This window comes from Salarias fasciatus, chromosome 13 (genome assembly GCF_902148845.1).
Source record: "Salarias fasciatus chromosome 13, fSalaFa1.1, whole genome shotgun sequence".
Lineage (NCBI taxonomy): Eukaryota > Metazoa > Chordata > Actinopteri > Blenniiformes > Blenniidae > Salarias > Salarias fasciatus.
In genome coordinates this window covers 18888997-18913789 of record NC_043757.1, presented here as the reverse complement: position 1 = coordinate 18913789, position 24793 = coordinate 18888997, and the positions used below count along the sequence as shown (strand labels likewise).

General features: G+C 42.6%; 1 protein-coding gene across 37 annotated transcripts in view; it reads right to left on the bottom strand.

Moving 5' to 3' along the window:
- Positions 1-200: 200 nt before the first annotated feature.
- kcnma1a (potassium large conductance calcium-activated channel, subfamily M, alpha member 1a) overlaps positions 201-24793 on the bottom strand; it is a 138918-nt gene continuing 114325 nt past the window's right edge. For 16 of the 37 annotated variants that reach the window (XM_030107431.1, XM_030107433.1, XM_030107435.1 and 13 more), the window contains 12 exons: positions 22160-22253; positions 18202-18328; positions 16768-16992; positions 16037-16229; positions 11839-11952; positions 10485-10568; positions 8688-8818; positions 6300-6494; positions 5720-5838; positions 4793-5017; positions 3690-3718; positions 201-1165 (listed from right to left, as the gene is read on the bottom strand). In XM_030107431.1, the coding sequence (XP_029963291.1) occupies positions 1014-1165; positions 3690-3718; positions 4793-5017; positions 5720-5838; positions 6300-6494; positions 8688-8818; positions 10485-10568; positions 11839-11952; positions 16037-16229; positions 16768-16992; positions 18202-18328; positions 22160-22253 (1688 nt within the window). In that variant the 3' untranslated portion in view covers positions 201-1013. The remainder of the gene's footprint in view (positions 1166-3689; positions 3719-4792; positions 5018-5719; positions 5839-6299; positions 6495-8687; positions 8819-10484; positions 10569-11838; positions 11953-16036; positions 16230-16767; positions 16993-18201; positions 18329-22159; positions 22254-24793) is intronic. The other 21 variants (XM_030107436.1, XM_030107442.1, XM_030107453.1 and 18 more) reach the window with 3 other exon arrangements.

Genomic DNA, 24793 nt, shown 5'->3' with positions numbered 1-24793 from the left:
GGGGCGGGTCGGCGTTCGTCCTTCTCATGGTTTCGGGCTGATCCACCGTTGTGAAACAGGGGGGGGGGGGGCTCAGGCACATATCATGCGAGCTTAAAGTAGAGTCACGGCCTTTGTGTCTGACGCATCAGCAGAAGACATGTCGGTGTAGAGTTCTCTGCACTGCTCCCTGGAGGTTTTGGAGAACTGTTTTGCGCGGTTTTTGTTGTTCTGCAGGTCGGGAGCGATCCCACTCGACGCGAGTCGAGGTGAAGTCGCACAACTTAAGCAAGTGACATGAAGTGTAACAAACCAAAAACAAGATTGGTACGTCTCCAACGCCAAGCAGCCCCTCCGTCCTCTCTTCGTTCCTTGCCGTTTCCTTCCATCCCGTTTTCATCTCTCTGAGAGACATTTTATTCTGAAGGGTGGGGGGGGGGGGTCGGTCGGATGTTTCCGTTTGTTCTGTCAAAAGAAACTTGTTCAGTTTTAGTGCAAATAGAACAGAAGCAGATAGGAGACGTGACGCTGATGAACCCAGCTGCTTTGATGCGGCGCGTCCGGGTGAATCTTTGGGAGATGATATGATCAGTTCATCGCTGCAACCCTCATCCTCCTATAACCAGTCACCTTAGCCATGGAGTCTGGTCACATGAAGAGGTGAACTATTGCAAAGAATTACAGGAAGTACTCTCTCTCTTTTTTTTTTTTGTTTTTTTCTTTGTCAACTCTTAAAATAATTCCAAAAAGTGCTAGGGGGAAGGGGCTGTACAATCCTTATTTGATTGTCATTATGTACATCTCTATGGATACATTAATAAATAAAACAATGTCCAAAAGCATGGAAGTAACATTAAAGGTATACACATAGGAGGTCCCTTCCAGTCCGGGGGTTCAGTCCAACCCTCGATCAGAAGAAAGCGTGAAGAGAAATGTGTCAGTCTTCGTTATCACTCCTCCGCCGGAGATCTCTTCCCACCTCTTTTTTAAAGAGCGTGCAGTTGTCTGGTGATTCGGTGAGGAAAACCGGGTGTTCAGCATTCGTCTTCAACTTCTCTGATTGGTGGAATCAGACTACTAGTAGATTTGTATTGGTTGACTTGGTTGGCCATGTGAGTGCTCATGGGCTTGATCTGAATGTTCCGGGGGTAGGCATTTTCGGGTTCATCTGTAAACCATTTCTTTTCTGAAGGAGGACAAGGTGAAAGAGGAAGAAAGCAGAGTTAGCTCAGAAGAAGCGTGCAACACGGGATCATCTACAACCATACTGCCTCAGTTTAAGTGAGATCAGGATTTGCATAGCACTGTTTGTTCCCGTTTGAAGTTTGGTTTTTGGCGCATGGAGCCATTTTGAAGTTGACATGGTGGCATTGTCCAGTTCCGTTACAGAATTACACCTTGATGCATTTATCAGCTATCCAGTTGATCTTGGAATTATTATTATTATTTTTTTAATATTTCAATTTTGTAACTGATTATATAGTAACTGATTAGATGAATTTATCTTTGAAAACAAGTTTTTAGTGGAACTTCACTTGAAAAATCCAGATTTAACACTCTGTATATGATTCCAATGCAAACGCCCAATAAAGTGCACACACACAGTCACCCATTTGCTTGAGAAAATCACAACTGCTGGAAGGCTGCCTGCTTTGAACGTACAAAAATATGCCACTGAAAGAGAGAGAGACAGCAGAATGTCTAATGATGCTTCCTTTAGTCGCATCAAAGATACCATATGAAATAAAGTCTGATACGTTTGGAGATTTGTTGCTGCTATTAGGTTTAAAATAAAATGCAATCATTCATGCTCCGGTAAATCATCCCAGATGATCTGGTAGAAATAAATGTGAGGGTATCAGAAATTAAAAATAAATACTTAATTTTTCTGAAATATAATAATTATTATGAAACGGTTGCCTTATTACTGTAAAATATTGTCGTAATGTGATGTTAAAGTGGTAATTTACTATCATCACAGTATCTGCACGTTGAGCACGATGGGTGGAATTAACTGAAGACATCTAAACATCAGATCATCATATTTTAAGATCGACTCGCACGCTGAGAGGGAAAGTGACGCTATTAAGTGGAATATCACAAACAGCTCGCACTTTGACTCCCGCTTTGCAGCAAATTTGGGTTGATGTCAGACTTTCCAAAGAATTTCACAAAGGAAGATTTTGTTTAGATGGTACCACTTTATATTTTATTTCATGTAAAATATTCATTTTTAATTATTACTTCTGGAAAAAAAATAGGAAGGTTTTCTAGTTTCTTAACAATCCTATCTATAAACTATGTATAGTGTTTTGTTAATGAATGCATCTTATGCCGTTGATCAAGCGATCGGGTTTTTCGGCTCTTCGTTTGAAAGGCAGCATATTTTATCGAAGGCCCTCATCTGATCAACGTCAGGCTGAGAGCAAAGAAGGAGATTTAAAAGAGCCGGATATGTCACTTTCAGAGACTTTCTTCATGTTTAAGTAAGCTGTGAGCGCACTGTTTCAGAAGCAGAGGAAAGGTGTGTGAGAGCTGTCAGAAGTTTGTAAACTCTCTCTCAGCACTTCACAGGCGCTTCCAACGCCATTCAGGGTGTCACTTCCTTTTGGGTGAAGTTGTAATATCAAATTTTAACTTTGCCATGTGGAGCAAACCTTATATGTGTGTGCGTGTGTGTGTGTGTGTGTGTGTGTGTGTGTGTGTCCATGCATGTTTGCACGTGTGGAGGCTCATTTGTGTGTGTGTGTGTGTGTGTGGCAGCAAGCTTAAGGCCGCGGGGCTGTGTGTTACAGCGCAGGCATTTGAAGCGTGGAATTGTGCCCGAGGTGAAGCAAGATGTCTGCCATCGCTCTCTCCAGAGTCGGCTGCTGATACGGTGAACTCGGCGGCGACGTCGCCTCAAACCACCGCATTAGGCGCGCGGGGTTACGAGGAGGGAAACTTAGGGACTCATATCCTCCCTCAATTTAAACTTTAAATCGGTCACGCCTCCCACTCGCTCGGCGTGTGACCGACGGCGGAGGGCCGGACACACTCTGGGTTGAAATCGTGTGAAGTGAGCAATTTGGAGGATTTGAATCAGTCTGACCTACATGTGAGCGACGCCCGTGGGTCCGTACAGCCGGATCACAGGTTGTTACCACCGTGTTGATAAGAGCATAATAATAACCCCGTGTATTTGATAAGAGCATAAATATGACATTTAAAAAGTCTGCTACAGTCATCTGATAGCATTCAGTAAGAGGGAGGATGCGCAAACACACAGACCTTTCACACAATGCAAACCATCTCAAGTTCAAATAAATCATAGAAATAAATTAAAAAAAAAAAAAAAGGCATGGTAAATAATGGAAGAAAAAAAAAAACCAACGTGGAAGAGGATTTGTTTGGAGGAAGGAAAAAAAAAAATTCATATCATCCAAGTAAATAAGTGAGGCACAAAGAAAGAAGGGGGGGAGTCGTCTCAACCTCATGCAATGTGGAAATGGTCCTGATCATGGCAGGGAGGAGGCAGGAGCAGCAGCAGACATTTTGCTTTCCAGATGAAAGCAAAACTTAAACTGAGGCATGGTTTACTCAAGATCTGAAGAACGTAATAAATAAAACAAACTCCCCTCGTCATAACAATATCCGCAGAGGACATAGTTATGATCAGAACCCCGGGTAAAAAAAGTTGCTAAGTCATGCAGAATCGTTAACTTGCGTACCTTGGCCCATTCTATTCATCCTTGTTGCACTTCAGAGAGAGAGGTAAGTAATCTACTGTAAGTAAGTCGTATTTACAGTCAATACACAACTGACAAATGGAAAATCGGTCTTCCTAATGCTTACGTACTGTAGCTGCAGTGCGTGGGCTACGCAATACATCTTAAATTCAAGATGTATTCAGGGCTTATCCTCTACAATAGTTATCATTTCTCAGAGAAAAATCATAACAAATCTGCATGCTTTTAGAATTAAAAAATACTTAATTTTCCCAAATTTAACATAAATTCAATAGGATTTTTAAACTATAAATGTAAATACTTCACCAAATTGGAAATAATTACAAAACAAACATAACAACAAAATAAGAGCCTAATTGAAAGGGCTACCAACATGGACATGCAATTAAAGCAGTACGGATGCAACCATGAATAACCAAACATCAACACTGCTAATGAGGGATGATCCTGTGAGAATCAGCTTATCAAATTATTCTACACACTGCTTTCACAACCGCAGCGGATAATTCACAATACATCACGTCCATGATCCGAGCATACCGATCATGTGCGCTGCACGAATATCCAACAGGCAACAGTGACTTACTCCACGGAAACTCCAAATACGAGTACGAGAGTTAGACACACAACAGCTAAATATTGAGACAGAAACAACAGGTAGACCAAACAACAAACTCGATGGGAGTTGCGGTTGAGGATTTTGCTGGAAGCTTGTTTCCAACCGCAATGACAGAGTCATTCAAACAAGCGGTTTCGGTGTTTACAAATGTCAAAAACATCATTTGTACAAAGGGTCTTTAAGTCCATTAGACTTGAAGCCGGTTTTCCACAGAGTGACTTTACCAGTTTGCTAACGTCATGTTATGATTGCTGTGATGGGCGAGTGAAGACCACATGCAGATGATTATGGAGGAAACACACAAACGCCGGGCATGGACGCAGGGCACGAACCACAAAACACACAGTAATCACCAGCGCATGTGTCACCACAAACACACACGCACACACACACACACACAGAGGTCAGGTATCGAACACTAATCATGCAGACTGATACACTGCAGGGGACAGGTGAGGGCACGTACTTCTGTTTGTCTCGCGCCTCTCGGGTTTTACTGCTGCGGTTCTGCCGGTTGGAGGGGGGGATGGAGTGCACGGAGGAGCTCTTTTTGCTGGAGGAATGGGAGGAGTGGGAGGAGTGGGACAGGCTCGTCCGGGACTGGCCGGCGTTGTGGTCGAACTGCATGAGGCAGAAGATCAAGTCTGTGGGCACCAGCTCAAACTCGTAGGGGGGGTTTGTGATCACATATCTAGAGAGAGTGAAAAAAAATATAATGAAATTAAAATCAAACAAGTTTATACATTTAAAACAATGTAAAAAAAAAATTATAAAGTTATGCAATTTATAGTATTTAATTGTTTGGATATTAATGTTTTAAGAAATCAGCTAAAGTGGTGTTAAAAAATGGCCACTCAAAAATTAACATTTAGTCAATCCCAATCCCTGAAATCTTATTTTTTTAATCTCAATATCTTTATTTGTTTTGTTTTTATTCATCTGTACTTTCAGCAATAGAGCTGTCGACATTGTTTCTAAAATAACACAACCATACACTCTGCTTCATTCCTTCATTCCTTTTCAGAGGTTGTTTCTTTGTTGTCGTTCTACACTTGCTTAATTACAATGTATTTTCTGCAGGTTGTAAAAAGAAGAAAATCTCCTACTTTGGACCTTTATGTACTTAAATGTACACTCAACTGAACACTTGTACAAACTGATGTCACCTGTTTTGGTCAGTGTGTATAACTCTGCCTTTTAATTGCACTTGTTCCTCATCTACCTAATTCAAATCTTGAGTTTATATGAATGAGCTATAATAGCACTGTGACTTTCCCTTTGGTCTTAATGAGGTGCACTAATGATGCTACTCTTGTTTTGTTGTGTGTTTTTTGTTTCTTCCTTTAACAATAAAAATATTCGCTTTGATTGCGCGTGGGAGCAGATACTGTACCGTTTTGTGCACTGGCTCGGTGCGCTGAGATGAGCATCTCTTAATCTGTAGATGCCAAAACACAGCATGTTGTATGTCTTCAGTGCTTTACAGAACAGGTCCCCATAGCAGCCGCCGTCCTGAGGAACCACAGAAGGAAGGCACCGTCAGGGTGTGTCGGGGTCCGTCTGCACTACTGACTTAGTAGCAGAATAAATACTTCACATACTCAGATGGTTTCACTTTTTTTTTTTTTGCTACCGGGTGAATAACAATTTTCATTACAGACTGGAACAGTTTTAACATTATGCTATAATTCATTCTGAGAGGAAAAAACAAACAAAATCACTCTGTGCTGGAAGTTCTGTTTAACAATAACAAAAATCTCTAAAAAAAAAAAAAAAACGTGGTTGGAACCAATTAAACTTGGTATTTTCTTGGTGGCGCTCATTGTTCCCTCCAAAGCGAACACCCACTGAGGCCTGCTTTGCGTGATCACTGTTCTTCACATCGGATTAGGGACCGTGAGGAGCGGAGGCGGCCAGATGTGTGCTGCTGGGTAGTGCCAAAACGTGTCATCTCCGCTTAGGCATCCACTTACCCCCAAGTCAGCGAACGGCCCGTCGTAGAGGGCGAGCTGGGCGACGCGACACCTGTCTCTGTTGGCCAGCGTCTGCGGCGTGCTGTAGCCTCCTCTGAGCGCGTTCTCCTCGGCCAGCAGGGCCTCCAGCTCCGGCGTGGCTCCCCCTGTGACCAGCGTCCGGATCAGCGTCAGGATATTATCGTTGAAGTACGTCTGGGAGAAGAGAGGAGGGGATCTCTGTCAGCAGCTGAGGAGGGGAACCAAACGAGGTCTCATTATATTAATCTGACTGAAGTAAAGAGATTACAGGCTCTCTGTCTGTTTTTTTTACCTTGTAGTGAGCTTCAGTGGAGCGCACTTCACTCGACTCAATTCCTTAGAGTCATCTCACCAAACTCTGATTTACTATTCACTCAACTTGACAGTGTTACACACAACTTTCACTACAAAACCACTATTTAATGTATACATTTACACATATTTCTAATAACGTCTTATCTAATATAACTAAAACAGATAGTTCTGAGATTTCTTTAGTTTAAATTAGTAGAATGAGTCATACTGTAAATACAAAAAGACTCGATGGGAATGTTTCAGAGCTCCTCAGAGATGCAAAGAGTTCCACAACATTTGAACTCATAAAAAAACTCTTGTTAAATTGTCCTGAACTACAAGTAAAAGCACTATTGTTAATCTACTTAAAGAATGGTTAATTGTAGAACTCAATTTGTTCACACCACTAAGAAAATTACAATACGGTAATTTGTTCACAGAACATTTCTATTGTGTTTTTTGTTTTCCTCACTGAAAGAATAAACTTGTTTGAATATTCTTTTAAATTGCAGAAAAACCAATCATTTTAAAAATGATGAAGACCATTACACGGTGTAAATTATACTTAAGTATGAGTAAAATAACATACTTGTAAAAGGCACTCATAAATTGCTAATATTAAGTCATGTGGTGATATTTTTATTGAAATCAGAGAACTTTGAAATAAAGGAGATGTTCAGTTTGAGGTTGTTGTTTGAAGTGGTGTTGACACTGAACGCACGATATTCTGATGTTTTTAAAACAACAATGGCTTATAATAGATATATGGCACATAATGTAGTAAATGTTGCTCAATATGATACAGTCACGCTCAAAATTACTGTAAATTACAATCTCAAACTCAAAGCTTTCGTATTGGAATTGAAACACACCGATGTGTGTTTTAGGATATGGATTGGAGAACCAATCTTTCATGTAAATAATTTTTTATACCTAAAAATGTGGAAAAAGTCAACATGAATACTGTATTTATATTTAATAAATTCAAGGGAGACGTGTTAGTGGTTTTTTTGAGCTTCGAGCGCTTCAGAAAAACACTCTTCTTTCCTCTCAACACTTCTTCACACACGATACGACGCGGGCTTCACTGCGCTCTGTGGGAGTCGGCGTCTCTTGTCCCTCAAGCTGATCAGGACCTGCTTTTGCCACATGCGAAGACAGCCGATGTCACTCGGCGGCGCGGCCGGAGTGGCAGCGCCTCTCGCTGGGCCCCTGACAGGCCTGCGGAGCCTCATGATGGATGAGCAGTGTCCATTAGCCGGCTTCACCTCTGACCAGCGCCAGACTACAGCTGACGCCTGCTCTGCTCCCGGCTCGGCTCGGCTCCGCACGCCTCTCTAACCCCTCATTCATACACACCACTGCTGGAATTAAGCCATCACAGTAACGTGGGACAAAAAAAAAAGGACAGACACTGTTGGTCATGAGAGTGGAGGAGAGGAGATGTTATCTGTAGAATAAATAATATATTTAAAACCCTTCTTCTTTTTAACCTTATCTCCAGTGAACATGGTCAGAAGATGACTGAGGGAATTTTCTGTTTTAAACGTCATTGAGGCAAATTAGAGCCTCAAATATGTAGTTTAGCTGTGCGCATGTGTATATTATCTGTTTTTTGTTCTTTATTGGACCTTTGAAAATGGGATTGTTCATCTCAAGAGGTTCCAAAAAAGAAAGCCCAATTTAATGGATTTACTAACATTGTGTGATAAATACTACGATCATGGTCAAAAATAAATAACATCTTTATATTCTTGGGTTGTCATCTTGGACAAAGTTCTTGTGTCTAGCCATCTTTTATGAGAGGCTCACTTCCACTTCCCTCATCCTGCAGGTACGACCGCTGCAGCGGCGTGCAATTATTACCCAGTGGGAACAGCAACGCCATGGCATCGTGAGTGAGAGTTCTTTCAAAAAAAAACTCAGTATAACTCAGTAAATTCAGATATACAATAAATAGCAAACCAAATGATAAATTTCATCCTATTAAAAGTGAAAGAAAAACGATTGGAGAAAAAAAAAAAACATATTCCAGCTGAGCGAGTTCCTGCGCGAGTGTTTCTGGGAGCTCACCGCACTCATCAGGGAGTCGAGTACGCTGACAGCGAAGGCGGTGCCGCAGGCGAACGGCTGAGTGAGGTACAGCTCCGTGTCTGGGTCGTCATCGTCATCTTGGTCCAAGAACTGAACGTTTGAGTCGTTCACTGAGAGAGGAGGAGGGGGGAGACACAGCTGAGTTAGAGAGGAGCGCAGCGAAAAGTGCACGCTTACACACACACACAGACACCGACACACCTGAGAGTTTCCACCATTTTTTTTTTCTATATCGGTTACATTTGAAAAGATTTGAATATGTCACGGCAACGGAACAGGAAAGTCTGAGGTCTGTCGGTGTTCGGGTGGAGGGTCAGAGCTCCCAATATAATGTCACATCAGATGCACATTATATCTGCTGGTACACTGTAACTCTTACAGCTGCTATTCTTTTTTTTTAAACACACACTTAAATAAGAGTTTATTCTATTGTTATCTGAACAGAAATGTGTGCTGCTGATTCAGAAATGCTGTTGTCTGAATTACCAGTCAGACTGCACATAAACCTGATGTCATGTAGTCTTCGTATGCATTGTCTAATTATTATGAATGATTTTTTTAACATGTGAAATATATATTCTATCATATTTGTGCATGTAACATGCAGGCAAACCACGACTTAAAAAAAAAAAAAAAACATATTTCGCAAATACAGTTATAACCATTGCAGAAGTCCCAGTGTTAATAAACCAGGAGCCACTGTCTCCTGCAATTCTAGTGCAACACACACACAAAAACATGTTATCTGACAGACAGTGACTGGTCTTGGGAAGACATGACATATCTATTAATCACAATAATATTAAAGTTAGACAGTTTAAAGTGCTTCTTGAAATACTCGTTCTATGTTGAGACTTCAACAATGGCTACGATCCTTCAGAGGAAAAAAAAGACATGCAGTTATAAAATCATGCCAGGTCCTTCAGTTGTTTCTTGAATGATGTGTTTGTCACATCATCACCTTTACAGAAATACATCTCACATATTTACCTGAGCCCTGAAAGTCAAATTAAAGGCAACAACACACTCTGGAAACATAATATAAAATCGAATCTGCTCGGTGGAATAAATGGAACTACGAGAAAGAAAATTGCGTAATGATGGATGAGGAATTCTGTTTTTGCCCCTCATGTACGACACAATAGCAAATTCTTCTTATAGTGCGTCTTGTTTCCTGTTGTAGCGATCAGGGAAACAATTACTTAAAAAATTTACCCTATGGAAGGAGAGAAAAAAAAACAACAACTACTAAACCATATGATGGACTGATATTAATGTTTCAATTTACAGAATCTGATTCCTTCACTGTCTTCCTGTGAGCTGTGGAACAGAAATGTCAGTCATGATGCAAACGGGCCGAAGGAGTGAACAGTGAGCCGGGGCGGAGGGTGTGAGGGGGTGAGGGGTGGCCACTGATGTTTTTGGAGGAGAGGAGGGGTGGAGAAGGGGGCCGAGGGGGTTGTTGCTATGAAAACAGCCACAAGGACAGACTGAGCGTGATCAAAGACCGAGCGTTGCTCTGCAAATGCAACTGGAGGAGAAAAAAAAGAAAAAAAAGAAAAACACAAAAAGGAAAAAAAATATATATCATTAAAAAAACGGGCCAAAACAAGACAGTCAATTCCAACCAGAACGAAGAATAAAAATGTGTTCAAAGTGAAGCCATGGGAGCAGCGAGGGCCTTGACTGCAGCCAGATAAATCAAGACAAGCTGATGAGGAGCAGAGCGGCGGAGCGAGGGAGCAAACGGCAGCAGAGGACAAAGGCTCGGCTTACCCAGCTCTGTTATCATTTGTATGTTGGTTCCACTTTTTTTTTCCTGACTGAGTGAAACCAATGGCAGTAGTTTGCCAGGTTTAGCTAACGGTGATGAGACAGTGCAGAGAAGGGGAGAAACGGGAGTGTTATTGAAACAGTTTTTAAGACTGCAATAAAGGCATTTCGCTGTCTCGGACTGCTCGCGTCAGGAATTACTCTCAAACATTCACGGTTGTCCGGCGCCTAAATGTAAAGTACCCTGGATTACAGCGCTCGGCGGCACTGCGGCACAACAACAACAATGCATTACTCCACGGTGAAACGGAGAATGAAACATACGGGGTCTTATCCCTAAACAAAAACACTGCTCGCGCTTCGCGACGGAAATCGATCATGTAACTCGGATGAGGTGTGTTTTTGTGTTTCAACACGACTCGAATCTCTTCCTGGCAAGACTTCTTGAACATGTGACAAAGTGATTAGGGTGTACGGTTCCAGCGAGACATGCAGCCACGGTCTCCTCTGTACGGTCCTTTCTCATCCATAAGGGACAATGTTATCATATCTCGTGTTGCTGGGGTTAAAAAATCTCACAGCAAAGAGCATGAAAACACTGGAGCTGTCAGCATCCGAGCGCGGGACAGAAACCAACGGGTCCAACACGGACGATCTGGATTGGATGATTCCGTATGCGGTCAGCGGTGTAACGGAAGAGCCTCTATTCAGGTAATGGTTGGCCCGGTTACAAGTAGCATTAGGTAGCTCCTTTTGCTTTCTGGCCTTTTCTTAGCTGGCCTCATGCTCCATTGCTCCCTAATTGGGTCAGGGGAGACAGAGTAGCCGGTCTCTGGTGCTTTAGAAAGCCCCTCAGAGATCTGAAAGTTTCATGAGTCCCCATCACCAGTGGGAATACAGCCACTGGCATTGTTATTAATAAATGGAGTCATTTTGCAACCAAGGCACTTTTTTCCTCTACCTTTTCTGTATCTCATTCCTTTTTTTCCCCCCTGTCTCGCCCTCTTCATCGGGTTTCTCGTGTCCATTAGCAGACAAATCGCAGGAGATGTAGCTTTTGTCCTAAAAGTGCCTTTTTGACATCTTCAAGCCCAGTCGCCATCTGACAACAACTAACCAGATCCAATAATTCTCCTGAGTTGGGCAAAGCAAACGATACCATGAACAAAAATTCCACATGACACATTCCTGAGTCCATTCGACCTTGAATGAGAGGGAACTTTTGGCAGCAGGATGATTTTTGGGATAATCTGCTCTGGGGGGGGGTCTCTGTCCAGAAATGAAGAATGAGTTGATCAGAGGTTACTGGGTATGGCATGCGGGTGGATGCGCTGAGAGGCGGGCGGAAACACCTTACCGAGTTCTGTGATGATGGGGATGTTGGATCCGGTGGTGACAGATGCCTGCCGCACAAAGCCATGTACTGGACTGCTGTCTGGAGATGACCTGTCCATTCCAGGAGGCGTGAAACCTGCACACACCGGGGAGAAGGGCGGGATCAATGCAAACACTAAAAAAAGGCACTGAAGATCATGCTGTGCATTAAAACTGATTAAATTGTACGGTGCCAAACTCAGAGGAACCTGGAGAAAACCCACACATGCAGAGGAAGAACATGCAAACTCCACATGACTTTCTAAGAAAACTAGAATGCTGACAGCTGCAGAGCCTCTGTATTTGTAGTACTGGTCTGAATGAAGAAAACATCAAAGTAAAGCATTTTCATGCATTTTTTTTTTAAGTTCCCACAATAAAAACAATCCTAGTTAAGATCTGAGTTTCTTGACTATATTCTCCTTCATGATTCACTGAATTTGTAATGATTTAAGCTCATACTGCCGTATCTAATATATTTACGAAACATCACTATACATTTCTTGACAAACTACTTTTTATGGTGAACAGCAAAGAAAAAAATTTCAATCTTGAGTCGAATGAGGTTGTTTTTGCAAGTTATGGGTTTCAGTTCTTTTTTTTTATGGCCCGAGGTACTGACTTCCCCAAGATGGACAAAGTGGCATAGAAGATGAGTCGTACTGAATTTGTTAATATATAATCTTCACTATAACATTTTAGACAAAGACATGTACAGTGCAAGCGAAATTGCCCTTTTTGCAGATGTATCATAAGCGCGGGGACACGACCTGGCACTCTGGGTCACACAGTTATCCAGAACAAAGTGCATATCGGCTCACTCGGCGTGAAGCTGTTTATATGTGTTCCCTGGATCCTTCAAATGTGTGGATTGACAGAAAAAAAAAAGACTGAAAAAGAGAGGAGGGCTAAGTGAACGAGGCGCCTCAAAAAAAACGCAATATGGATACTGTGCTTTTAGGGGTCAGCTAAGACGTATTTAGCATTCGCATCCCTCCATCAACGGGCGGACATAAATTTTATATGTTGTTCATTTTGTTACGATAAAATTGGTGAGGTGGATCCTGAAAACCTTTTATCGGAGATGGTGTGGCACAGAACCATGAAATACAAGTGCAAGTGACAGGAGTATGAATTCACATGACTTCACATTTTTGCATTTCCTCAAAGTGACAAGTAAACACCTTAAATCTGTAATGCTATATGCATAATGCATCAACTGTGTTTTGACATCCATCATTTAGTGCTGACTACAGCAAAACGTCAGCTTATAGTGCCACCACCAAGGAAACATAATGCAGGGAATATATTCAGGTCACAAAGTTTTAAAAGGATTGCAAATTCTCTGTGTGTGTGTGTGTGTGTGTGTGTGTGCACGCGTATGTGTGTGTGTACCTTTCCTGTCAAGAAACTCAATGAGCTGCTTACATTACAAAAGAGCTTTCAGCCCTTTGCAACAGAAAAGACACCAAATAGTTTAGTACACAGCAGGAAGCGCTCGCTGAACTGAAGCGTGGATAATCACAACTTTTGTTACACCAATTATTGAACTAGGAAATAGCAGCGGTTTGACACTCTGTGCCCGCCAAAGAGCACCGGCTCAGAGAGTGCGAACATCATTTTGTCGATGTCCATAAAGTTTACTCCACCGGAGAGTGACAGCGGGTTTTTTTTTTTTTTTTTTTTTTGGGAATCTGCCGCTAAAACGCTGCTCTTACTGTATCATAGCGAACATGAAGAGAGCACCAAGATGTGGAAGAACAGCTTCCGCTCTGCGCCGCGGATTCACCAGAAAAGGGAAGCCGGCGAGAACAGGGATACACGAGGCCTGCTGCTGTGTTAGGGTACCAACAGCTCAAGTGTCACAATGCAGCATGAGCTCCAGACAGAGAGATGTGCTTCTTCACCGAGTGTCGGCTGAAACAGCAAACTTCATTTCTGTCCGGGGAATGAAATAATTACTCCGACGAAGCTCAAGTCTTCTGAATGTTTCTTGATTTTGATGCGTGATCTAACAACCCTGCACGGCCACGGGAACCATAGTTAGTGGCATTGTGTCAGTTAGAAATGTAATATTTCTGTGGAAAAATATTGCTAACAGCCTTGAATCCAATCTATTCAAATACACATTCCCAATGGTCTAAATCATTCTCAGCCAATCACTTATCTGTTCAGTAATTCTTTGTAAGACAGGATTAATTTTCTGTTGTTAGCAAGACAATCGCAGAACATTTAGTTTCGAAACAACTCAACGTTAAGCTAACCTTATGCATGATGATAGCAATAAAATGAATGTACCTCACCCCTACTAAGAATTTTCCAACAGATTTAGACGTTTCACAGATATAACCCATTTGAATTTCAAATCAGCAGAAATCCACAGACCTGTAGAAAATTGTCATCCCTGATTCACAGATAGATCATTATGAAAGGTATTTTTGTGTACAATTTGAACATATTTTAGAATTTGCATTTTTGTCTATTTATTTATATTAGATCAACATACTATGAAAAAAAGACTCCTGGTATAATGGAACTCAACATGACTGCAATGTAAAATTGAGCATAAAGGTGAAAACCTTTGCCAGAGTTAAATTAACTGCAAAGCTGCTTCACTGGATCTCATTACATTACACAAGTTTACCTCAAAGAATTCAGTGTGTATACATTTCAGCTTATAAAATAACCAAACATGTACATTATGAATGGGTTAAAGCGCAGAGGCAGCTGTAGCCACACAGCCTCTCCTCTGGCATCTGGATGCTGCCACCGTATGGATTCTCACTCACCGTCTTCAGCTACAATGTACAATAGATGAGTAAGATCTGGGTTACATACCCCCTTAATCCTGTAGCCCTGCGGGCACAGCGATGCTCTGTGGCTCACTACATGCTACAGCAGCCGTGAGAAGCTCTCCCTCAGGAAAGCACATGTTTACTTATTCATTTGCACCTTCCAAATTCCACAGACAACATCTGAATGAGCGCATTGCTCGGAGGAAGGAATTCCCACAGCAATACCCATGATACAACAGCAGCGTCTGCTTATGCGTGTGTATCTGTGCGTGTGGTTGTGTGCATGCATGAATGCGTGTCACTCAGTAGGATGCTGTTTTTCCTTAAATGGGTGAGAACAAAATATTGATAGCCTGTGACTACCGCTATCGATCCTGGGAGAAGATTTAGACCAGTGGGCCTCTGTTCTAAGGTGACTTTCTGCGAGCGCCGCTCCCCTGAGCGCTGTGCTGTCGGATTCACCCTCACATATTGCTCCTCGGTGGCACCGCCATCGACAGCGCATCACTCACACAAGGCTGGAGAAATAGCAGCATTGGCATTCTCCTAAAACATGTGGAAGTGCTCTGCACTAAAAGAAATAACGGCCTCTTGAACCTTCGGCTCTGATTTGTATTTACAACAGACGCCGTGGTCGCTCTAAATAGTGCTCATCTCAAGGCACATCATGTCTTTCAAGCTAATCATAAACCGAATACCTGTTCGTGGACAGACTGCCTTGGCATGGATATCCACGACGTGTGCCGACGAGCGTGCACGCCGATGCGTGTGTGTGCGCGCGCGTGCTCGCATGTGTCGCTGTTTTGTTGTGACTAATGAGGAGCAGCTGAATTGGCCTGCCTGGTGATTTGTACTTGCTGCTTAATGATGATGAGGCCTGATGGGATGCCAGGTTCGTATGTTTGTCTGCAAACATCAACAATCTGTTCCAGACGATCTGCCAGACTCCAGATCAGGGGGAACAACATCAAATGACACAGTCATGTTGATTACATCATTAAAAAGTATTATCAAAGAGGCTTAGCAGCATCTAATTACCAGGGACAAGACTGAAATCATCAGAAAAATTACGTGGAGTAAACAATCTTCAAAGGCTTGATGAAGCAATTAACAATGTTTTGTGCCCGCACATCTTCAGGAGCTACAGTGAAGTCAGTTAATAGATAATACTTTGAGTTGGCGATTAAGAGAAGTTAGCAGATCTGTGCTTGACATACTACATCTACCACCCCCCCACCCACCCCCACCCCTCCTGTGTGGCCTTTTCATTTGCCTCCAGCCTGTTCCTCTCTTCTTTTTCCATTTTTGACTACTGTCTTCCCGCCCTGCCATAACCTGTCCCCTTCGGGCAGCAGTGTACATGGAGTCTAATAGGACGCTCCTTACCTTGGGAATTAGCCTGTAAGACCCCGATGCTGTCATCAAACTGCATAGATTTGATGTTGAGTGATGCCAAGATGCATTCCTTATCCTGCAGTGAGGCATCTTCGATATTGTTCTGATTGGCTGACAGTATTACGCACATGTCGCAGAGGTTGATGTTGACAGCCCTTAAATCTGCCCGACTTAATGGTGTACCCTTCAGGGTGAGGGGAACACAAGGAACGAGCGAGGCAGCGAGAGAGAAGGAGAAACACAGAACAGACAGACATGGGGAGAGAAAAACAAATTTAAGAAGTGAACAGAGTGGAGCTCTGGGAAATTAGTTAACAAGTATTCTTGTTTTGAGGCGATGACATTCCACTGATCTAACTGGGCATGGGAGAATCAGAGACATGGACTAATCTAAAGGCTAGCCTGCACTGAGGGCTGTGTTTGGGATTTTCCTCTGATCATCAGTCAAGCCAGACGTAACAAGCTCCAAGGCAGCGGGCCACGCCATCTGTGATGGGCACTGCGGCTGCAACACTCAAACTCCTCTTTGGATATGCAGGATGTGTCACTGCTCTGGATGGGGCCTGAATGCACTGAGCTCTGATGGAGCGATTATTCAATTGAGTAATGTGCGATCAAGATTTCAATGTGCGTGCAACTGAAAATGTCAACGCTTTGAAAAGTGGAAGAGAGATTGTGGTCTGGAGCGCTTTTATTTTCCATCGGTAAGGGAGTACACTCACAGGTAAGATGGAAACTTTGGGGAAGTTGTGTAAAGTTTCCCACTCTCTTCGCAGGTAATCCAGCGAGCCAACAAAGACTATAGGCTTAAGCTCGTGGTAATGGAAGTTGCTGGCTCTTAAAGGCATCACCAGGTTTCGCAGCCCCACTAAAGCGGACGTGACATCCCCAAATATACAGACCACTACATGGCCGCTCAGCACTGTCATGGAGGCTTCACTCCGGGTCTGCAGGGAAAAAGCAGGGAGGGGGGGCAGAAAAACAAAGGAACGAATGAGGACTTGTGATGACTCCGAGAGGAGGGGTGAAGCCCGCAGAGACCAGCAAAGATAGAAACCATAGAAATGAGTGGAACAATATTAAACCGGGCAATGTGCAAGTGGGAACACATTGCAGATCTTAACAAGCGCTAGAAAACTGACATCAACTGTTATAAATGAACCTTTAATAGTTTGTTAACCAAGCATTTAGGAATATATTCTGTATTCGTATACACTGCAACATACACATGAGCTAAAGGTTGGTTAACCACTATTAATTGTTAACTAGTTATTTCACAGAACAAGAACAAAATGTGGTCTTGAACAAAGAGCAGCAGATTAAGTCAGGATGGAAAATGCAGTTTGTAAGATTTTACCACATATAGCATATAGGGGGGAAAAAGCAAGTATAAATGAAAAAAAAATCAATCTGTTATTATTGGGTGACAATAATCTAAATTAAAGATAAAAAACTTGAGACATCAGCTTAAATAATGCAAATTTGGGCGCATGTTAATCAAAATGAATGTTACTCTAACTTAAATTAAACTTAGTGTTTATTCACTGGAAATGTTTTGTCTGCTTTAACACTGGTTCATAGTCTGATCATGCTGATAAAACATTTCAGGTAACAAACTGATTATTTGTGTATCTACAAGATACGGGCGGTTGAAAAATTCAGACTTGCCTGAATCAAATAAGAATTAATATTTGAAGATAAAATTCTGCAAAAGCATCAAGGTCAGTAGTAGATTTATTCGAGAAAAGCAGTACTTATCTTTAGGAACTGTATGCAGAAGCTAATCGTGGTATCTGTTTGACTATTAGACTCGGACAAAAAAAGGAAACATAAACACTATGTGAAATGCTTACAAACTGCCTTCTTGCAACATCTGAGGAAACCCATGCGAGGAGTGTTGAAATGCTACTCACAAATCCTTGGTGGATACAAATATATATATAAAAAACAAAACTCACCTTGAAACAACAGAGAGGCAGTGAGAGAAATGTCAATACATATTAGTATGTGATTGTGTTACCGCAGTATTGAGGGGAAACGTTTACTCCTGAGCATACTTACTTTAACTTCTTTTTTTTTTGTTTTTTTAGGTTTATTTTTTATTCTATCAGTAATTGTTTACTGGGTTGCAGTTGAAACAGTCTCGACCCACTTACCAGGATGACTTTTTCGATGTCTTTTGAAGGGCACCAGTGAAACATCCCTGTCGAGTCATACCTCTTCACGTTCATGTCCATGTTCTCAATTTGTTCATTTCCGGGAATGAGAAGGGGGTCGTGTCGACTGAAAAAAAACAGAATATATAAAATTCTATGCTGCAGCCTTGTACGCTCAAATGAAAGTTTTTTTTTTTACATCTAACTTTCTACTGGTTCACACACTGTCTCATAACTACAATTCCAATCCAGCGTTGAAACTTGTCCTTGGTATTAAGGCATCAGAAAACTCGCAGACCCTGATGCTCACAGTGGTGCAGAGGAGAACTACAGAGAACAGCAAGACTTGAGTGCTACTGACTGAATGGCATGACAACACAAAGCCAATTACCAGCTTTTACTCTTTCTTCCACTTCCTGACGCCATGTGGCGCAAATAGTAAAAGCTCCAACAGGCTCCCACTTTAAATATTTCAAGAATTTGCCCAATCACATTTTGCTTTCTCAACTGATGGCCATTAATGTTTCAACAGCATGTCACAACCAAACAGGCTAATCCACACAAGTAGGCTGCTGAGTTTTATCCAGTGTAACACTGACCATGAAAGGGCTCCTGTCAGTCCTGTTACACCGCCTCGCATTTCCCCAGTGCTGATTCTACATGACACCTTATCACAGCTCCTCTGAGTACAATCCCCGAATTTTCATAGGAAAACACTAAGCTGGGATAAAATGTAAACATTTAGTACTGTTTTGCAACAAGCCCTGCTAATTTCACCAGAATTAAACTGTAATTTATTTACAATTGAAGCCGAGTAATGAAGCCCGTCTTCGAGCAGCACTGTGCAGACTCCTGCAGCAGAAGCTGCAGACAGACGCGTGAGCAATATGGGAGAAAACATCTCAAGAATTTGACATACATCTCTCTCAGTATCACTCTCTCTATCCTCTATCAACACTGTCATTCACTGACAAGGCTTTGATGTCGTGTCTTTCTTCAACCTGCATTTGAATTGCATGCCATAGCGGGAAAAGTAAAAGTTAGAAGAAAAAAAAAATAGCTGTCAATTAGCCACCTTCTCACTCCACCTCTCATTCCCCTCTCCTCCTTCTATCAGTTAGAGCAGGTGATAATAACACTGACAGCATTTAGTGTTTTTACACTCAGCCTGAATCTTTCATCCAGAGCCCCGTGTTGCGCCAATCAACTCCACGGAGCTCCCCCCACCCCTCCCAACCCCCAACCCCCTCCCTCGTCACTTCAATCTGCTCGGCTCCGCTCGCCTCCACACAGGGGCTGACTGGCGCATGCAGGCGGGCTGCCGCTCCACCTCTCTCTGCCAAGACAGCTATCTTTCACAAAGCTGTCAGCGGTGTGACTGGCAGCCTGTCACAGGGCTCCACACACCTCCTTCTCCTCCTCGTCTTCCTCCTCCCCCTCCCCCCCCCCCCCTCCTCCTCCGTGCCTGGGGTTGAACCTACCACGAGGCTCAGGGAGAGCAGACGTGACGTCTGCGCTACAGGGCCACGCCCAGGGGATATCAGCTGCACATGATACTGTGACATCCTCTGACTGGGTGCATGTTGTCAGTCATGACCTGTCAGGATTGTTTGTGGAGGGAACGCCACGACCACGTCAATGCAGATCATTAGAGAAGCAACACGCTAACCTGTATGTGAGGAAACGAATAGCACGAGCATACTCAAGTCACTATTATTCAAATTAGCAAATATTTGTCCAAAAAAAATGACTACAGATGAGATACACATAAATAAATCTACTACATTTCTATATTGAATGAAATTCTATTAATTTTTCAAATCCATTTTTATATAAGACAAATTATATTTCCCTTTACAGCCTGCCTCACCCCCCTTTCTCTCTTTCTCCCTCCCTCAGTATATATTTTCAAACAGAGTTGAGTTATTCCAGCGTATCACTCTGCAGTCACAAACTGGGGATGGGCGTGCTCCCCCAATCCCTCTCTGCCAGACTACGAAGGCAGCCTCTTGCTTTGAAAATTTTCCCCATCATGCAAACTGACAAAGGCATGCTTTTCAAAAGCCCACAGCCAATCTGTTGATCATTATTTATTTACAAAGGCCTTCAGGCTGCAAGTCCTGTAAAAACCATACTTGATACGTATGTTCGCTCTCTTGCTCGCGCTCTACAATGTTTTCCCCCTTCTTGCTTGTAGAATAAAGTATCCCTAAGGCTACCTCAAACAATCACTTTTCATTGTGCATAAAATCCACCTTGTAAAAGCACAACTGTTTAATATATATGGTGTTATATGTTGACAAGGGCAGCTGCAAAGGGGGGCTGTAGACTGTGATGGGTAATTTGATGTTCTGCTAAAGGCTAAGACGAGAAAGAAAGAAAAAAAAAAATCTACACCTATAACAGAGGACTTGTCATCCCAGTACCCAAGAGCCAGCAGAATACAGAAGCACCCCTAAAGCAGAGAAAACTTTGACACCGCTTTGAAGCATTTTCAAAACTGAGTAAATAACTCGCAAGGATTATTATCACTGCGAGATCAAAGCCAAGATGCATATTTTACATGGCAAACTGGGACCAGCTCATAAGAAGAAAAGGAAGGGAAGAAAAGGTTCTGTGCTTTAAGTTAGGCAAACTAAACAACCTTTTAAACAAGCAGTTAGCTGGAAATGTGCCAGCGTCTAGTTGTTTTTGTAGCAGGTTTCTCCCTCTGAGCAAGGGCATCGAAAACGATGCTCCGTTGCAAACTAGACTGAAGGGTATGACTCTGTGTTCAGCTAATGGTTTGGCAAGTGTGAAAGCTTATTAAGTCCTTGTTTTGTGGAGAACTGAGGGGGAGGCCAGCGAGTGCGATGGACAAAAATCGCGCAGGCATGCCAGTGCAGTAGGAGGATGGCCGCCTCAGGGAAGCGAGCAGGACTAAATGCGAAGAACTCGAGTAGATTATAGAGAAAACAACAGTATAACAACAGCCAAAACAGTATATCAAAACTGAGGCCTTCTATAATACAATTACAAACTGCAATCATTTACAATACTCAGTGTTTGTTGTTCTCCTGACCCAAATACATTTTAAAACTGACTAACACACAGTAGCCTCCTCAAAAAACGGCACAGGATAGCGTTTGGCTAATGTAAGTCACAGAGATGACGGTGAAAACACTCGCTCTCATTAAAAGACAAGCACTGCAGCTACGAGTGTTTCTGTCCTGTTAGATCTCCAACATCACGCCTTCATCCTGCCGTCCCAATCCGCACAGCCCGGCCTCCCAGTATTTTCTATGTGTCTAACTCCGCCTCGCAGCCACGGGGAGCACGAAACCTACCCCCTTTTATCTTTCAAAATCAATTAACAGCAATTTAATTCCACAGGACAAGATAAAAGGAAGGTAATATTTGAATTCATATTTGATTGTGATGATACATCTCGCATATGGCCTTAAGTACCAGAAACAGTACTCACAGGGGTTCCCACAATAGAGGAGTAGCCCGAGGGCAAAGTAACCATGCAGGTCCCTCTGATTGGTTGCCAGTGTCATTAGTGCCAGCATTGTTTAAGTAGTACATGTGGACCAGACCGGAGGAGGTGACAGCTGGGACTTTAAAGCCAGAGGAGTTTTCAAATGGCTCCTCGCAGCCGCTTTTCATGACAGAAATATTATTTCAGCGCCGTCATTAACAGCTGACAGCATGCCATCCTAAACAGCCAGAGCTTAACAGGGCATTTCTCTCCTCTCTCTTTCGCTCACAGAGTTTCTTACCTCCCTCTTCTGCCACCCCTAATTTGCCCCCTCCTATCCATCCAAACTCCCACCATCTCACCATCAGCAGCATGCGCCTCTGAAGTATCTCTCCGACACGTCTCTCCTCGCCTCCCCTCCCTCCCCTCCCTCCATATCTGAGTTCCTTTCACTCCCCGTTTGAAGGCTGGAAGGAGAATAAAATCAGCGTCTTTTACCTCATCATTTTGGGCGAGCAGTTGGGTGAGTTTCGCATCCCTCCATTGCGCTGCTTTTTTTTGGGCGAGAGAGTTGATGGATGCTCGTCTTCAACTGCAAACACATGCACACGACGTCAGAATAGAGACAGATGGCTGAGAAAACAGTGCTGGACCTGACATGAAAAAAAAAAAAAATCCAACAGTCAATCAATCATTCAACAAAAAAACAACAACAACAAAAACAAAAAAAAAAACAAAAATGAAGACAAGAAACATAAAATTAATAACTCGGTGTCAAATTGAGAAAATATAGAGAAAGCATTAGTAAAAGGACAATGGTACTAAGAAAGGCAGGAGAAAACCACGGAGAAAAACCAATTTATGACCTGAAAATGTCATGAGAGGCTCACATCCCCAAATAACCCACTTTTGGCTCTCCTAACATGCCTACAGTGGTACGCTGCTGCGTCTGCTCACCCACCACATGGTGCGTGAGGTTGGACCTCGAAGCAGTCTGCATCAGAGTGGCCATGCTTACCTACACCATTAATCGCCATGTGATGGTGCATACTGTCATTATCAGTGGGGCACGGGCAGAAGCAATGATCATGAAATAAATAAAGGTTATGGAGATGGATTGTTTGGTTTCTATTTTTTTTTTTTTTAACTAAATCTGATGAACCCCACCCCCATCATTCCAGTTCTTAAATAAAAAGTGCACAATGGCTCTTCTACAGGTCTACCTCCATGCCAAGAGGACATTTAGCACTCAGCACACGTCATGAAGGTCAGGGCATGTTAACAGGATATGGATTAGTGGACTGTAAATTTTGAAAGCCTCTAGTAAATGCACATCATCTTCCAGTAGAAGAAGGTCAGGACTAGTTTAAATGAAAGATAAATGATTTATGTATGATTAAATATTCAATTTCTGTGTCTGATTCTTTGCTGTTAAGCAGGACGCTGAACCACAGCCGCACTTTTTTTTGTGTCTTTTACAGGCCATTTGATCAGATTTAAGTTCAGTTTCCTGTCGGCTGTGCTTTGGTACGTTTGGAAATAAAAGAAAACAGTACTTTTCCGAACTTTGCTTGAGTCGCAGTCAGACAGAGAGAATGAGAAAGAGCAGCCGGAGCGAGGCCAGGCCGAGTCGTCTGAAGATTTGAGGAAGGCTAACAGAAGTCTGATCTTCACTACTGTCTGTGAGTTTCAAGAGCTTTCAGACAAGCACCCAGATACTCTTATCCAATCTACGCTCACCCAGCGCAAATGCCAAGTGCACCGTCACTTCAAACCCATATTAGTCCTTTGGTTAGAAATCAATAACACAGCATGATATTAGTGTGAATCAATGTGCGCACCGCAAGCCGTGACTACTCCAAGCATGTGGAATTTCATTATTGTCTGAGCACCCAGTCTCGCCTGTCACCTAATTCTGCTAATAAAAGATAAGAAATATGACTTTGCCTTCTAATAAAATGTCATTCTTTGACATTTCTTTTATGCAATTGGGCAATCGGAATAGCTAATATCACAAGCACTCTCCACTTTACAAATAATTCCTCTCTCTAATGTACTTTGAAAATACCATATCAGAAAATATGCATTCTTTGCCATATTCTCTGACAGACTGTAGCACTAAAAACAAGATGCATTACGCTACAACACTAAGATAAATAGATTTCCGTCCTCATAGAGTGTTTCTAAAAATAAACTAAGAAATATTTTCCTATTTAGATAAATCTAAACTCATGAATCTTAATCCATACTATGTTTGGAAGTCACCCATAGCAGCCACTGCACTACAGCAGGCAAATCTGAGCAAAGCAGCAGCAGCAGCAGCAACAACAGCAGCAGCAGCGGCTCCGGCAAAGTGAACCATCATGCAGCAAAACAAAACAAATAAAGGGACAGGGCAGGCGGGGGTTACTGACTGATGCATCCCACTAAGGGGGCAACCTACAGTGCCTACTGTGACTGAGCAGCATGGCATTACTGGGGTGGTAGCGGTATTTCACCGGCAGACTGCGGGCCCGGTTCAGTCGACTCTCAGCCAGGGACCTGGCCACCACATCTCCTGGACCGGAGATACTGAGACGGAATTGCGAGGGGTTGGCCCCGGGGCCCCGCCCCACAGGGAGCAGGCTTCCTTTACGGTTATTAACAAGGGGGATGTTGAGTGGGCCTGGGTGGACCAGGACATCCTGGTGCAGGGCGTTGGGAAGGAATGCATTTGAGGTGATGGCGGTGGAGTTGCAGGCGGTGGTTTTAACCGATCGCTTTTGAAAAGATGGTCTAACTTCATCCATTACTGTCAAATAATGCAGAATGAAAAGTGTAAGAAAGTCTTCGAAATGCTACAAAAAAGTAATAATTAGTAATTAAGATGAAGTTTTAAATTGCTAAATGTTATTTGTGTTATATAATTGAAGTCAAAGCACAAGTAATGTTTTTACTGCAGGGCGTTAACAAGGCAAATAAGAAAAGACATGAATTTAAACATATACAAGAAAGGTGTTAATTTCAATTTGTCTGAAGGCAACTGAAAGCAAAAAAAAAAGTAAAACAACAGTAACTTCCCATTTTTTTAAACTGTCACTAAAATGTTCATTTACTGTGCATTTGAGACAAACATGAATTAACCAGAGGCAC